Source organism: Amphibalanus amphitrite, unplaced genomic scaffold (assembly GCF_019059575.1).
Source record: "Amphibalanus amphitrite isolate SeventyFive unplaced genomic scaffold, NRLGWU_Aamphi_draft 000861F_arrow, whole genome shotgun sequence".
In the NCBI taxonomy this organism is placed as follows: domain Eukaryota; kingdom Metazoa; phylum Arthropoda; class Thecostraca; order Balanomorpha; family Balanidae; genus Amphibalanus; species Amphibalanus amphitrite.
Genome location: NW_024882355.1, coordinates 122,567 through 138,067, shown reverse-complemented (window position 1 = coordinate 138,067; position 15,501 = coordinate 122,567). Strand labels below are relative to the sequence as shown.

At 48.0% G+C, this 15,501-nt stretch overlaps 3 protein-coding genes across 4 annotated transcripts; 2 read left to right on the top strand and 1 right to left on the bottom strand.

Annotated features, from left to right (window-relative positions):
* Window positions 1-479: 479 nt before the first annotated feature.
* Window positions 480-4,114, top strand: LOC122367285 (transmembrane protein 147-like). Its single transcript, XM_043340254.1, has 5 exons — window positions 480-644; window positions 1,192-1,330; window positions 1,854-1,940; window positions 2,325-2,459; window positions 2,861-4,114. Exons 1-5 carry the CDS (start codon window positions 568-570, stop codon window positions 3,101-3,103), a joined length of 681 nt encoding a protein of 226 aa, XP_043196189.1. The 5' UTR covers window positions 480-567; the 3' UTR covers window positions 3,104-4,114.
* A 162-nt stretch (window positions 4,115-4,276) lies between these two features.
* Window positions 4,277-6,570, bottom strand: LOC122367286 (ubiquitin-fold modifier-conjugating enzyme 1). Its single transcript, XM_043340255.1, has 5 exons — window positions 6,514-6,570; window positions 5,770-5,911; window positions 5,346-5,477; window positions 4,902-5,069; window positions 4,277-4,472 (listed from the first exon to the last, which is right to left on the bottom strand). The coding sequence occupies exons 2-5, from the start codon at window positions 5,890-5,892 to the stop codon at window positions 4,380-4,382; spliced, it is 516 nt and encodes a 171-aa protein (XP_043196190.1). The 5' UTR covers window positions 5,893-5,911; window positions 6,514-6,570; the 3' UTR covers window positions 4,277-4,379.
* LOC122367284 (sec1 family domain-containing protein 1-like) lies at window positions 6,512-13,822 on the top strand. 2 transcript variants are annotated; one of them, XM_043340253.1, is made up of 13 exons: window positions 6,512-6,924; window positions 7,508-7,667; window positions 7,788-8,001; window positions 8,343-8,430; window positions 8,522-8,611; window positions 8,917-9,137; window positions 9,460-9,602; window positions 10,846-11,072; window positions 11,504-11,768; window positions 12,116-12,254; window positions 12,499-12,711; window positions 13,018-13,095; window positions 13,327-13,822. In XM_043340253.1, exons 1-13 carry the CDS (start codon window positions 6,894-6,896, stop codon window positions 13,354-13,356), a joined length of 1,899 nt encoding a protein of 632 aa, XP_043196188.1. In that variant the 5' UTR covers window positions 6,512-6,893; the 3' UTR covers window positions 13,357-13,822. The 2 variants fall into 2 exon arrangements, with proteins under 2 accessions (XP_043196188.1, XP_043196187.1); XM_043340252.1 differs by having other exon boundaries at window positions 6,544-6,645.
* Window positions 13,823-15,501: the final 1,679 nt, after the last annotated feature.

Sequence of the window (15,501 nt, the reverse complement as noted above, 5' to 3'; positions counted from 1 at the left end):
TAAGACATCCAGATTATTGGATGCGTTCGTCAGTTGTAAGTAGTTCAAGTTTTTGGAAAAAGTTGCTTGTGGAAAATCATAATATTTCAAAGATATGCCTATTTTCGAATAGTTTATGCATTTATCTGCATTGAAAAATGATTGTAAAGCAAAAGTGCAAACGATTGTTGTCAATTTATTCTCTCAAATCACTATTTACGAACGCACAAAACTCCAGCTTTTAATTTAGTGCGTGTGCGAATTGCGGTCAGGAAAAAAGATTTAAACTGTCTATATTCCTCTTAAAACAATGAAGGATGAATGAGAAAAACGCTGTTTTGAACAATTGTATGTTTATTTTTTCTCAATTAAGCAAAAAACCAAAATTTTCAACTATTATTACATTTGCTCTCACAAAACCCATCACTTTTAAGCATGACGTCATGTCAGCCAAACTTACTAGCGCCATCTCTGGAGAGCATCTTTCGAAACCTCCAGACGATAGAGAGAGCCCGAGTTGGCTGCGAGCGTCGTGGCGGAAGAGAAAGAAAAGCCGAATTTTCGATTGGCTGTGTTAAATATTGCAAAATGACTTTTTATCATTTTGTTAACTGTTTTGCTTTGGCATATGTGCCACATTTCTTCACGTACAAATACTCAAAACTGTGAGTGGAATAAAGTATTGTGCCTTGGGTGTGCCGAACCATTACACCGTGACCCGGGCGTTCCGCCACCGTGGGGCCGCGGGTGCCTACCTACTTTGGTACCTACTGCCTCCAGTTAATTAGTTTTTGTATGTTTGAGGGTGTGCATTTTGGTGTCAAATCCCCAATGCTAAAACAGATTAAAATAGAGGCAGAACCCCTTAAACTACAAAAAAATGAGTATTAGAATGATTTTATACATTGCTCCGCCAGTTTTTGTGGCACCAGGTGACATCTGCTCTACTAATGCCAACTTCTGGCCCATGCAGATTATGTTGTACTAAATATGTACCTACCACATGATGGTGAATCATTAGGGTGCCTTGCATTGCACCAGCTTAGTACCCTGGCACTGACAAGTGACAAGACCTCATTGGAATAGTCACATTTTGCAGTCTGACCTTGTTCTACTGTTGAATCTGTATCTTGAGCATGTCATATTTGTGTTGCTTAGCAGTGTTGAATCATATGATGATGCTCATTCCTGTGTTATCATTTTGCCTGTCAGGTCCGAGTATGGCGCTTTCTGGAAGTGTGTCCAGGCCGGGTTCACCTATGTGTTTGTCCAGCTGTGCAAGATGGTCCTGCTGGCGACCTTCTTCCCGGCTGCCGAGAGCACCCCAGACCAAGGGGTGGACCTGCTGGCAGTGAGTAGGGACAATGTTCACTCTTGTGCCTTGAGATATTCTATGCTTTGTGACAGGTGAGTTGGAGTAGGAAAATGAAGGCACAACTAGTGCACTTGGTTGAATTTGCTGTAAATGATTTGCAAACATACCTTTTCTGTGCATATTGTAGCCTGGGTGAACTTCAGGACTAGCAAATTGTATAAGTCACCTTTTCATTGTTTATGAAAGTCAAGATGCTCTTGATGAACCCAGTGGTGGATCCATGGGAGTGCAAAAAGGGCAATTGGCCCTCCCAAACAGCAACATTCTAACATTACAACTATATACAGTGCATGGAAAGAACCATTAAATTGTTATTGTTTGCCCCTCCCAAAACTCCGAGTTGGATCTGTCTGTGGATGAACCCAAGTGCTTCTGCCTTCTGATATTGCAAAGGTGCCAGAAGAAGTGTAGGGGAAATTGTAAGTGAGCAAGAAATTTTATGTCAGCTACCTATCGATATGAGCAATGAGCTGGAGCACTGTGTTCTATTTTGCTGCAGGAGCTGCTGAAAACGTCCGTCGACATCGGCGATTTGCTGGGCATCCATCTGGTGATGTCACGGGTAGCAGCTCGTGGAGATGTCAAGGTAAGAACTCAAATGTCAAGGTTATAGCCACCACTTTCTCGAGGCTTAGATTCTCGTTTGGTAACTGCCAACTGGGAAGGGTAGTCACATTATTGTACAAAATTTACAATCGTTTTACATCGAACCGTTCTTTTTTTGTAGTACCCTATGTGACGGATGTCATTTGCAAGGGAAGTGTAGTATTCAGTTGGATATGCGATACATTTCACTCAAAATATAAGGTGTAGAACACAGCGATCTGGTTGTGACTTGTGAACATGGTCAAACTGATTGCTGACGGGGTATCATCGCCGTGGTGATGCGCCGTGTACCCTGCACTCTGCAGTGCGCTACTCGATCCAACCATCCCCTCACTGTCCGCTGATGACCTCCCGCGGCGACCAGGTGCTGGTGGCTGGCGTCGGCTGGTCCACGGCCGAGCTCATCCTGACGCGCGTGCTGCCCCTCTGGGTCGGCGCGCGTGGCATCGAGTTCAGCTGGCGCTACCTCCAGATGAGCCTGGACGCCAACATCAGTCTGGTGAGAAATAGCGGTAGCCGATCAGTGGTTTTCTCGTTACAGGTGGTGGCTGCTGATTAAATGCATAGCCCGTAGCTACAATGCCTTTTATTCGGACTTTTACAGCGTATTTGCCCCATTCAACTCTCACATTCCATGTGAATGTTACGTCCAAGTTCCAACGATCGAGTCACACTCGTACAGTTTTATTACTTGGCCTTGTCTTGCACCGCCCGTATTTTCGTGTATAATCACTTCGTTACGTTTCCTGTACCCGCTCGTGGTGTTTCATGGTATGAGTGATCCCAGCTGACCTCTCTCCTTGTCAGTTGACCCCAGTCCCTGTGCGTGACTATCCCCAGTTGACCCGGTCCCTCTGCACGACTGTCCCTAGTTGAGCGCGCCCCTCTCCGCGTTGCCAGGTGCACTACCTGTCCGTGTCGGCGCTGGTGTGGCTGTGGTCGCGGCACGACCTGGCCCGCTCGTTCCTGCCGCTGGTTGTGTCGCTGCTGGTGGTGTCGGTGCTGCAGCCGGTGCTGCTGCACCTGGCCGCCGCCGCCGGACTGGCCGCCTCGCTGCGGCTGCTGGCGCGCGCCGCCATGGACACCGTGGTGGCCGCCGTCACCCTGCAGCTCTTCTCCGGCCTCCTGCGTGAATCCTACTGAGGGGTACACGACAGCGGCCCGCTCCTGTGAGACTCCTACGCAGGAGACACGCGGGAATGGCCGCCTCCTGCCAACTGCTGCTGAGTACGTGACGGCGGTCAATCGCGGTCTCGGCACACCTTCGAAGCGAGATCTCCCAGTGCGCGATGTGATGTTGCCGTTGTTGCTGAGAAAGAGAAAGCGGCAGTCTCGGAAATGGCCGTCTGAGCAGTCGGGACGTGCCGTCAACCTCAGCGGTATGCGACAGGGAACATCGCTGAGACGGTAGGTACTTCAATCAATATTTCCATGGCATTGCTATTTAACACCGGGCATGTCTACCGTCCAGCGATGGCTCTGTTGCTCACGCAAGAAACCCAGGAAAGTCGAAGTCACCGTAACTGTATAGGTGTGTGTTCCCGTAGAATCCCGTATATCCGAAAATGTATTCATTGTTATGTGTAAGAGTTTTTGTTCACCTACCGTTTCCGCTCACATTCAGACAAAAACTTGCCAAAGCAAGCATCCACGTAAATCGTAATCCTGGCGATGACCATGAACGAGAATTACAGTTGGTACCAAGTTGGTACTTCCACACAGCGTTTTGATAATTCTGCGATCAGTTAGTTTGTACATTTTATTTTACTAGTAAAGATGTGAGGCGTATATGTACAGTCCACAGCAGAAGTAATGTGGGGTTTCAGTCATGGGTAGGTTCTGCTTCTGAAGCTTAGGAACGATTGACCAGACTGCAATGAAATTTTGAATGTAGCTTGTATGTATCGTCACCCTTGCAGCTGCAACTTAAGCTATTGACACCTTCTTTTCGATCACTCCGCATTAAACAATCGCCAGTCAAAGCCAACCGTTGAGATTAGTAAAACCCTACATTACTTTAGCGGTGGGCTGTACATACGGTTCAGTGTCCGCATGAGCGTTACGAATGGGAGTTGGTGGGCCTTCGTCGCGAGTGTGAACGTCAGAGTCGTTTGGTTGGGCGGTATAAAAGCAATATACGTTCGTTTTGTGCGCTATGGCTCTATCATTCTCGATAAGGCGAACGATGCTACTCTCTGTTCCGTCCAGGGCATCTACGCATGCGTATATATACAACCATTCGGAGCGTCATTCAAATCACATCCTGCAATAGCTGTGAATCACATCAAGCAATAACCATAAGTTAACAAATACCCGTTAGGCATAAAATATATTCTGAATAAGGAAAACAAAATGCACAGGTTGGCCCGTCAACACAAGAATATAGTCCCGTCCCGGTGAGTTGGAAGGCTCTGGCTGATCACGAGGCGGCGGCTCCGTCCGTCTTCTCCTTGTACTTGACCACGCCCCTCTGGATCATCTCTGGAATCTCCACCGCCAGCCACGGCCCCAGCTGCGGAGAAAGGGCGGTCACTGAATCCCGTTATCCAGTAACAATCACAACTAGAACAATTATAATTGTGCTGCAACGATCGTTATCGACGTCAAAGGTTGACGAATAGGTATTTTGTTGTATAACTTATGATATTGTACGGTTCACATTTCGAGATTCATTTCTATCGAAAGGAAGTCGCATATGTGAAGATCATGGGTGAACGTACGCTTGATCGTACGACATGGATGCTGTCGTTTGAATCGGGAATGTTTTCCACACCAATTGAACACAAATTATTTGCGTACTTTTCCGCATACTTGTTTAATGTTTTCAGTTGAAACTATTACTTGAAACTACTTTTCAACGACAATTATCTATGTTTGCAGTTGCAGTTGCATAGCAGTTGAAACTGCTATGAGATGAACGACCGAGACCAGTGTGACTTACTCCGAGTGCCATGGCGTGGGCGATGCCAAACTTGGGCACGTTTCTGCCCCACAGGGGCTTGAAGTGATCGCTGAGGCAGATTTTCCCGCCTCGGTACATTTTGGCCGTCTTTCCGTCCAGCTCCGGTAGTGCGATCTCCGGCGAAGTCGCCGGGTACGTCACAGGTATCTGAGGAGGGCAGACAGGACATCATGAGTGCACCTGTGGAAACATTACTACTTACACCAGGCAGTACGTTGTGCACTGAGTTGTCAGACAGTGGTGTGTTATCAATGAAATGCTAACCAAATTATAGATTATTAATTGAGTGGCAGGAAATGACTGCCTAAACTGAAAATCATATAGAGCATAGCAATGCAAATGTGATCAATGGCGGAAAGGGACGCATGCAGTTAATCATTAGTTTATAATGCATTGTATTTGCCTAGCTTCTGAGATACTCACATCAAACTCGACCTCAAATTCATACTTCAAGAGCTCATGGACGAACCAGCACTTCCCGAACCACCTGGTTCCTTCTTTGTTGGATTCTAGCCTAAACCAGTCATTATCTTGCTCCTTATTATTCTGTACATACTGAAATATAGATTGCAACAAGGTCAAAGGTCACACAGAAATATTCATTGCATGCAACAATCAATCCTGCTTTGCATTGCATTGTGTCGGACTCGGTACCTACCTACTGTAATTTGAAATATAAGGATAAAAACAGCAGTTATGTGCCTCAACATATTGTCAAAAACCAAGTCAAGCATTTTATTGAATTAATGCTATCTACACAATCATGCATACTATCCTAAAAACAAAATATAGCTTAGCATATGGCTTCACGTCACATGACTTTCTCCAAAATTCCAGCGTGGCTTACCTTGATAAGTGCTTGATACTCTTCCTTTAGACGGGTTACCCAAAGGTCTTTATCCCTTGGGCCTGCTTTTGTTTTAAGGAGAGGAATCGCACTTAGCTCTTTCTTGGTATTTGCGTCCACCATCGTTATTTACTTGAAACAGTGCTGCCAGATGGGGAAGGCTGTAATCCTCTATATCAGTTACAAAAATCCTCCAGATTCCTCCAAATCCTATTGGTAGATATAGAAAGGCGGTCTTGGACGCTGCGGGGGGCTATACCCCCAAAAAAGTTTCACCAAATACTAAAAACCCATCGGATTTCGAATCTTTTCGCACTGCTGTGCAGTTTAATAGATACTTTTTCTTATAAAAGTTGTTGAGTTTTCGTTTTATCTTAAAAAAACGAAAATTTTCGTCGATTTCAGGCGCTGCAGGGGGGCCGGGGGCATTTGCCCCAAATGTCCCCCTTAGATCCGCCAGTAGTTTGGTACCCTCGTAAATATAGCTACAGACTGAGACATTTTGCAGTCTCACGGTGATAAAGGACGTGATATATCCTAACGGGTAGGGTGACGCTGGGCAGGAAAATGCCTTTTTAGTCTTGAATGTGTTATATTTTTCCATGAAATTGAATATAATAATCGGGCGACAAATCCTCCAGATTTTCCTCCAGAATCAAAAATCCTCCAAAAGCGAAATTTGTCCGCAAATAGAGTTCAAAATCCTCCAGATTTGCGGAAATCCTCCAAGTCTGGCAGCACTGACTTGAAACGACACCCTCCAAGTTCAGCGTCAGGATTTTCAAGTCAACTCCACCGTGAATATCTATCAACACATGGGAGTATTCGATTTCATTCTCTTATTTGGTAGTCAAAGTGATTGTTTGTGGTTGATTGGTAAGTTTCTGCGAGCTTTGAAAATATTACATCATCTAAAAGCTGCTTATGCTTTTCTGAACAGTCGTTGATGCATTCGTGGCTGTTTCATAAATGAATGTTGAGAGACAAAATCGGTGGTTGTGTTGTATCTTGTATTCGGCTGGCGCGAGAGAAGATGGAGGATATTTAATTTGATTTTACCTTTTTTCGTGGAATAATGTGAGAAATATATTTTTCCAAACTTTCCAGCTGCATTGAGGAAAAGAATGGCCGCCAGTTTGAGGGAAAAGCAAGTTGGTAAGTGACAATTCATGCCAATGCTGATGCCCTTGCTTGATGTTAAGGCTTGAGACTTCAGAGCTGATTTTTGTGTAATAGGCAACTTTTGATTAAAATTAAAACAGCTAAATACTTTTCATAGGGTTGATGGTTCCATGATATTCAAATTTGTAATCTTCCAGTTAAGCACGAGGTGCTAGTCGCTAGGAAGGTACCCAGGCTCTGCCTATAGGCTGAAACATTTCACAATCAGGAAATTGCATGCGAGAGCCTATACAAATGCATTTACTTGCTGCTGCATCAATTTTATTGGCTAATTGCATATATCATTGACATGAGTGTGATTTATAAATCACTATAGGCTCTTGCAGTCTTGCATACGATTTCCTGACTGCGGAAAGGTGTGAAACCCCTAACACCTGATATTGATAGGTGAAGGAATATTTTGCAATGCCTATAAAATGTGTTTCCAGTTCACTCATGACTCACTGTGCGAAGCTTCAGTCTGTGTGGACATGTTGACTAGTTCCCTGTATACTTCCCAGATCCTACATTGACCATTAACTGTTGATGCATCTGAAGTGAAAAACTTGTCTTGCAGTGGCCATCAAGAAGATTTTAAATCTGAATGCACCTCTGGTGAATTCCTCCACAACAGAGCCTGTCTGGAAAGTACTGGTCTATGACAAATATGGTCAAGATGTCATCTCACCTGTTCTGGCTGTCAAGGAGCTTCGGGACCTGGGAGTCACACTGCACATGTGAGTGGCATAATTGTCATCAAAGTCACCAGAGAAGCACATTGAGCTGTTCTCTCCAGTGTACAGGCTGGCTCACCCACCCCTCCCCACCCTCACTCTGATCCCCCTCACCTCTGACAGGCCTCTGCACGCCGTCCGTAACACCGTGCCGGACGCGCCGGCCATCTACCTGTGTGTGCCCAGCGACGACAACCTGAGACGCATCTGCCAGGACCTGGCCGACAATGTGTACGACTCCTACTACTTCAACTTCCTGGCGCCGATCTCGCGTCAGAAGCTGGAGCTGCTGGCCACCGCCGCTCTGCAGGCAAACTGCGCAGCCTCCATAAAAAAGGTTACGGCGATTAACGAACTACGACGTTCTTATGAGGAATTCGAACAAAAATACTTCACGAAATAAAATAAATGCACCAACCTATTTGAACCACCTACACAATCCATTGAGTATGTGATCATTTTCTGGATCAATGTTATTTTTCCAACTTAACAGATGACCCTGAATACATTTGAATACCGGTTTATACACTGGGTTTTAGTTGAACACATTTTTGCCTGGTACTGTATTTCGCAGATTTAGGTATGTCTGTTGTAGTTACGGTATCTGCCGATCGCCAACTGAACGCACAGCCGGTCGTCATCGATGGCTCTCCTTGACGTAATGACTGCCGTTCCCAGGTGTTCGACCAGTACGTCCACTTTATCTCACTGGAGAAGGACATGTTTGTGCTCAGACATCATGACAATGAGACGACGTCGTACTACGGTAAGCTGATACAGGAACCATCTACCGCTATATCTTGTCTTTTATCAACTGATTTTCCTCGAATATTGGTGAACACATGTATCCTTTCCAGCGCTAAATCGAGGTGACGTGAAAGATACCGAGATGGACGTCATGATCAACAGCATGGTGGACAGCTTGTTTGCTGTCTGCGTCACACTAGGTAAGCGTCTCAAAACTAGATCGCCAACGAATCACGGTTCAACATGATAAACAATTGCCATTGCGACTGCAGCTTTCATCAATATTATTCGTACGATCCAGAGTGAGAACGACCTTCGCTGTTACGCGAGCGGTCAAGGCCGCTCCTGTGACAGCGCTCCTTGTGGCCAAGTCCCGCAAATATGAACCATATGCATGTGATCCATTGACGCTACACTCATTTAAGAACTTATTCTCTTTATATGGGGTGATCATGTGATGACTCTGAACACGTTTGTTGGCCCTGACCCCGTGTCCCCGACCCAGGCACGGTGCCAATTATCCGATGTCCGCGCAACAACGCCGCCGAGATGGTGGCCGAGCGGCTGGACCGCCGGCTGCGGGAGAACGTGCGTGACGCGCGCAGCTCGCTGTTCAGCGGCGAGACGCTGGCCGGCGGACAGTACGCCTTCCAGCGGCCGCTGCTAGTGGTGCTCGACCGAAACATGGACCTGGCCACGCCACTGCACCACACATGGACCTACCAGGTGCGGAGGCGAGGGCGTGGTAATTGCGGTGCTTATAGTCGGACTCGAAACCAGATAGCAGGCGATGCTTCAGTTTTTCTCATATATGCCCCATCCTTACGATATCGAGTGCGGGAACATTATTTGTAACACGTCTTTTTGTTGGCTTCACTAGTCGTAAACGGGCTTCTGGAAGAATCACAGCGATATCGGCTGTTTCACTGTCGAGGCAACCTATGTATGCATGTTTCACGGATCCTCATATTGCCAGCCTCCAGTCATACCCTGTGTAACAACCCCATCTAGCAACAATCTGACGGTCTTCCCCGCTTTTGCCGCTCAGGCGCTGGCGCATGACGTGCTCGACCTGCGGCTGAACCGTGTCACCGTCGAGGAGACGGTCGGCGAGGACGAGCGGCGACAGACCAAGACCAAGACGTTCGACCTGGCGCCCACCGACGAGTTCTGGCAACAGCACAAGGGCAGGTCAGTGACGGTGGGCGCAGACGCTCCGTAGCAAAACCCACTTTATCTCATGTAACTTCACAAGTGTCGTGAAACTATCATCAACCGTTGGTGCATGATTATGGGTTGAGAGATGGGATGAATAATGGAAATAAGTGATTACCTGTTTTGTCACACTACAGGGTGATTTTTTTTAACTGTTAAAAAGTAAACGTCAATGGTGGTCCCTAAATCGAAAAATCGCGTGCAAAAAAGCATTGCACGTGATAGATAAATCTGGGACATTTTGTATGGTGTCATCATTTGTCCCTTTTGACCGACGGCCTCGGCCCCAATGGAGCCTGAAAATGTCCCACCAATCGGGCACGCATGGTCCACCGCCGTTCAGTAAGGAACGACACAAAACGATGATTTTGAAGCATTGAGGTAGTTCGAAGCATACGATGATCAAGGAGATACCTCAGAAAGACGTTAAATAACGCATGAACAAGCTTGTAATCATAAATAACCTTCAAACGATCCATCTGGCGTATGAGCAGCTTTTGAAGAATCAGTCTTCAGGGAGAAAGAAAAACAGCGAATCAGACACCATCAGGGCCGCCAGTATCAAAATCCTCGACCTGCCCTCCCTAGACTTCTAGTTTTTGGACCCAGCTATGGCAGATATAACCAGAAAACAGTGGAAATATCTGGCAGAGCTGAAAATGGGCGATAGGAGCCTTTTCAGTCCGCCTAATGAGTATGGGAGTCCATGGTGCTGTTTAACACGTGCTCAGGCGGGCTGAGTCGTGTCGGTGAGAGAGGGGGTAACTTCAAGCACAAGTAAAATACACGATGGACGTTCCTTCGCATCGTGTCTGCATGAAATCAAAATGTCCCAGAATGCTCGTCATCCTGGCATATAACTTTGCAAGATATATTTGCATTTTAACCCCACTAGACCTCATTACTTTTTAACAAGTAAAAAAAAATCACCCTGTAGGTCCATTTTTTGTGCTTTTCGTAGTTCCATGGATCGGTTCTCGTACTTGTGTCTTACGAAGACGGTTATTATCGAATGTCGACTGTTTGTAATCGCTATCTTATGCTTATGTGTATATGCAGTATGTACCCAATCAATATCATGTGAGCTGCCCTTGGTACAGCCTGGAAATGTTGTGAGAAGCCCACCTTGGCGTTAGCCTCAATTTATTAATCAGTATCCCACCACCTGGTCCCGCCATACAACTGCAACTCACCACCGTCCCCGCCGGTGCGTCGGCAGTCCGTTCCCGATGGTGGCCGAGGCGGTGCAGGAGGAGCTCGACAAGTACCGCGCCTCCGAGGGCGAGGTCAAGCAGCTGAAGCACGCCATGGGCCTGGACGGCGAGTCGGACGAGGCCATCAGCCTGTTGTCCGATAACACGGCCAAACTGACGTCGGCCGTCAGCTCGCTGCCCGAGCTGCTCGAGCGCAAACGGCTCATCGACGCGCACACCACCATCGCCACAGGTACGGATGACACAGGGGGCCTGGGGGACGGATGAACGTCCGGCGCAGGGCCACCGCCGACAAAGAGAGGGGTGTACAGGCGCAAGGCGGGGCGAGCAGGTGTCTGTTCCGTTTCGGGGCGATGATGGACGAATTGCTCGGTAGAAAGTTGATGTTTTTTTTTTAGCTGTAATGTGCAATTGAATGAAGTATGCTTCGGGAGCTTGCCACCTTTGTCAATCACCTCGTGGCGACGAAGGAGTATTTCGGCAGGTACCGGATTATTTTGAACGTCTGTTGTTTGTTATCAGCGACTATTTTTTTTCGTTCAGCGACTGCGAGTTCGAGTATTTATCGTTTGCACAAATATTTTCGCTGGATATTTTAGATCAAATGTTGCCTGTTACCTCGGTCGTGACAAAAGCCTGTTCATTCCATCCCCCTCACACCAGCTATTCTGGAGCACATCAAGCGGCGCAAGCTGGACGCCTACTTTGAGACGGAGGAGAAGCTGCTGTCGCGCGCGGCGCCGGAGCGGCCGCTGGTCGAGCTGCTCCGGGACCCGGAGATGGGCTCGGCCGCCGACGCGCTGCGGCTCTTCCTGATGCACTATGTGAGCGCCGAGGAGGTGTCCAGCACTGAACTGGAGCAGTGTGTGCAGGCGCTGTCGGAGCGCGGCGCCGACCTCTCGGCCGTCCAGTTCGCCAAACGGTGGAGGTGAGACGGGAGGAAAGTGTGGGGGGAGGGGTAGTGATGGTGAGATAGGTCGGACTCCCGGTATTGCAGTGGACGGGCTCGCGTGAAATAGAATGCGTTGGTTGGGACAAAGAACGGTTCTTAATCGTTTTGTTTTTCGTAGGGAGGTGTTAATCTACTTCGTTGTTACTGAAGCTTTTATCCTTAACTTGTTGCATTTGTTGTATTGTTGCAGCCGCCTAAATTGCAGTAAAATGATCATGTTTGGTTCCTGTTGACCCATAGCCACACCTGCTCCCTGCTGCAGCCTCTGTCGCTTCCACCGACATACCGTGCCGAGGTGTGACCGCGTCTCCGTCCTCCGTCAGGATGTATAACCGGATGCCGACCAGCGCCAACCAGTACCTGGGCGGTGGCACCAAGACCGTCAACATGTTCAGCAAGCTCATGTCGCAGGGTAGCCAGTTCGTCATGGAGGGCGTCAAAAACCTGGTCGTCAAGAAACATGTGAGTTTCTAATAAAAGTATTTGTGCTCGTCAAGTTTTAGTGAAAAGTAGCCGATTTCTCCTCAGTGATTCTTCGATACCATCAGCATAGGTAGCTGTCGGCCGACAGCAGCCTTAGCAGTCGGCGCACCCGAAAGCCCTGATAGACAAACTTACGGTTGCCTCCTCGCGTAGAACTTGCCGGTGACGCTATGTCTCCTAATACCTGATACCCGCTAACGCCATAATCCCTCTCCCCGCGCAGAACCTGCCGGTGACGCGGATCGTGGACGCGCTGATGGAGCAGAAGAGTCTGCCAGAAGTGGAGGAGTTCCGCTACCTGGACCCCAAGCTGCTGCGGCCGCCCGGCTCCGAGGCGCAGGGCGCGCGCTCGAGGAACACATTCCAGGAGGCCGTGGTGTTTGTGGTCGGCGGAGGGAACTACATCGAGTACCAGAACCTGGTGGACTACACCAAGGTCAGTACGACGACGATCTTTCTCTTCGTGGTCTCTTCTTGGTGCACATGATCAGTTTTGCGCCACCATTTGTTTTAGTAATTGTCGACATGCCTGATGTAGCTCGTTCAGCAATGACGAAAGTGAATGCCGACTTTTGGGGCTATTTTTTCTTCTTTAATTTTTCGCCTTCGTTTGATGGCTATTATTTGATCGTTACCTGATTGACGTGAGCTTGATGTAAAGATGTAAATATTTGTTGCTCTTTTTGGCTATAACCTTGTTATTATTGTGCCGACACTTATAGTATATAATTAATTATTTCAGAGCAAAACTGGCACGGCGACGAAGCGGGTCATATACGGCTGTTCGGACCTTCAGAATGCCTCGCAGTTCCTCAAACAGGTGAGTTGTCGCGTTATTGGTAGCGTAATATTTGCTGTAATTAGCGCCACTGTGCATTGAGCTTGCCACCATGTCCTCTCACTGCTGCCTCCCCAGTACCTTTTTAGATGTGCCATTATTCCTTTGCGAAAATGAATTTTTCATGAGAAAGCTCTTTAAACAGAGAAATGTCTTCGCGTACCGGTTTCAACGCCGTCCTACAACTGACGGCCTTTGTTTCTCTTGTTTCAGCTCGGACAGCTGGGGACGGAAATGCAGTGATTGACCGTGAGTGGACCGCGACATGTGCTGTGTACCAATTATCCCGGTCGGGGCGTGAGGTGACAGGGCTGGTGGTGCGGGGGCCCGCTCTCCAAATAAATATATTTATTAGGAAAGGAAAAACCTTGTGCTATTGGTAAAGCCTTAGGTGTATTTGATTTTATTTGCCCCCGGCAATTCCTGTGTAAATCGCCCCAATGGGTGGCCGAGTGTCCCTCCGCCATTCTTTATTTAAAAGCATGGCTGGTTCAGCGTGCGAGCGGCGCGGCCCGTTCTGTGATGCCCGGGCGGCCGCGCTGTGCCCGGCTATGGTATCGGTCTCCGGTGGTGCCTGGGATCGCGGGCCGCCCGGCAGCAGCGGCTGATGGGAGGACGGGAGATCGTACCGTGCGGCTGATGTGCGTCTCCCGCGCTACCCGAGGGAGACGGAGCATTTGTTACGCTGAATACAGAGACCGACTTGTTAGTTGGCTTGTGAGTATGGTCCAAGCGGGGTGGTGCGCTGATATTTGGTTGTTTGGGGTAGCTGTCCCAAAGAAAAGAGGGTAGAAGAAACATGCAATTAAGTGGTGTGTAAAGGCGGAACTCATGCATATTGTGGATTTTGCGCCGGGGCGGTAGTGCGATCGTAGTTGTGCGTCCAGGTGTGTTGGGAGTTTGGGGGGGGGGGGGGGTAAACGCTCTGCCCCCTGATATTGACTGGGCACATAAGCGACATGTATCGGTAACCGTCCTTCGAAATTTTGTATGATTTTTAGTAAGAGCTTCATTCGTTCTGAGTTTAGGTCAAACATCAGGTCAGCAAAGATCAACTCATATTTTACAGACTTTGACATTTTTGGGAAAAGGTTTCAAAGCACTGAAGCTAGGGAACATCAAAGAAAGAGAATTTCGATAGCTAACTATTCTAATCCTCGCCGGCTTAGGCGGGAAGGGTGCCGCTGCCCTCCCCCTCCCCCGTAGGGTTTTTCGCGATAGCTTGGCACACACGGGAGATAGAGAGCTTGAAACCTGGCATAGGCACTTGACATTTCATTCAAGCCGGATCTTGCGATACCAACCGCATTTTCAGGTCGGGCCAGGTCATTGACCTATGACGTCATAAGTGAACCTCTGCACGGTCCTAGAAAGTCGCAACTTCGCAACGCCCTCAGTACCAGAGGAGCTTTGACAGGGAGGTGAAACTTGCAGGACCTAGCATTATCGAGTGGTCTCACAGCTTGTATAGGTATCTCGGATTTTTCGTGAGAGTCACCTGCGGTCAGGTCGGTTACGTGACCTCACCATTATAAGTCGATTGGGAAGTATGGAAACTTATTTTGGTGCCGGGAATGATCTAACACTATCTCAAGCGACAAGCTCACGGAATCGTGATTCATGCACTCCTTGCAAGGTCCGATGCTTCACTTTAGCGTTGTTGACCTTGCGTGTCATATGAGTTTTTCGCCAAAAACTTAGCGAGGTGCGAAAGCCACCAATGAACCCAGGAAGACCGGCCGAATCAAATGGTAGGCACGCGATATGACCTCCTTCCACCAATTTCGTGATCTGAGTGGTTCTGACCTGACCTTGACCCGAGGTTAGCAGTTAGCACCTTAGTTGACCTCACCCGAACAAAAAGCATACCTACCATTCAACGCGCCCGACCTAGACAAACACAATGGTGACAAAATCGCGGCTCTGCGACCATTTTTGCAAAGTTATTTGCCAAAAACCGAGCTAGGTCCGGCGAGGTCCCGCCAGCTGAGGGTGTTTGAACACCTCTCCCCCTTGCGGTTTTTCGCGAATACCTATCTAAAAAAAAACGACGGAGCGTAGTGCCGCCGTTTTTGGCACGCATTGCGGTACCTACATGTTAGGTACACATCTTTTTACCCCCTTAATCACTGAAATTTCCCGAAGAAATCGTTCTGTCGGTGTGACTGTGGTGAGCTTTCGCTTTTTGTTGAGGCGAAGACACTATACATAATACATATAACATGCCACATGGTGACCTGTCCTTGCATGATCTGGGTTTGATTTGCGCTGAAACAATGTACCACAAGGTAGCATAAAATGCTCGTGTTTAAAATTCGCAGATAAGGAGAGAGGGCGTTAACCCTCGCCCATATTGGTGTTTTTTTCCAGCCGCGAACGTATAGGGGA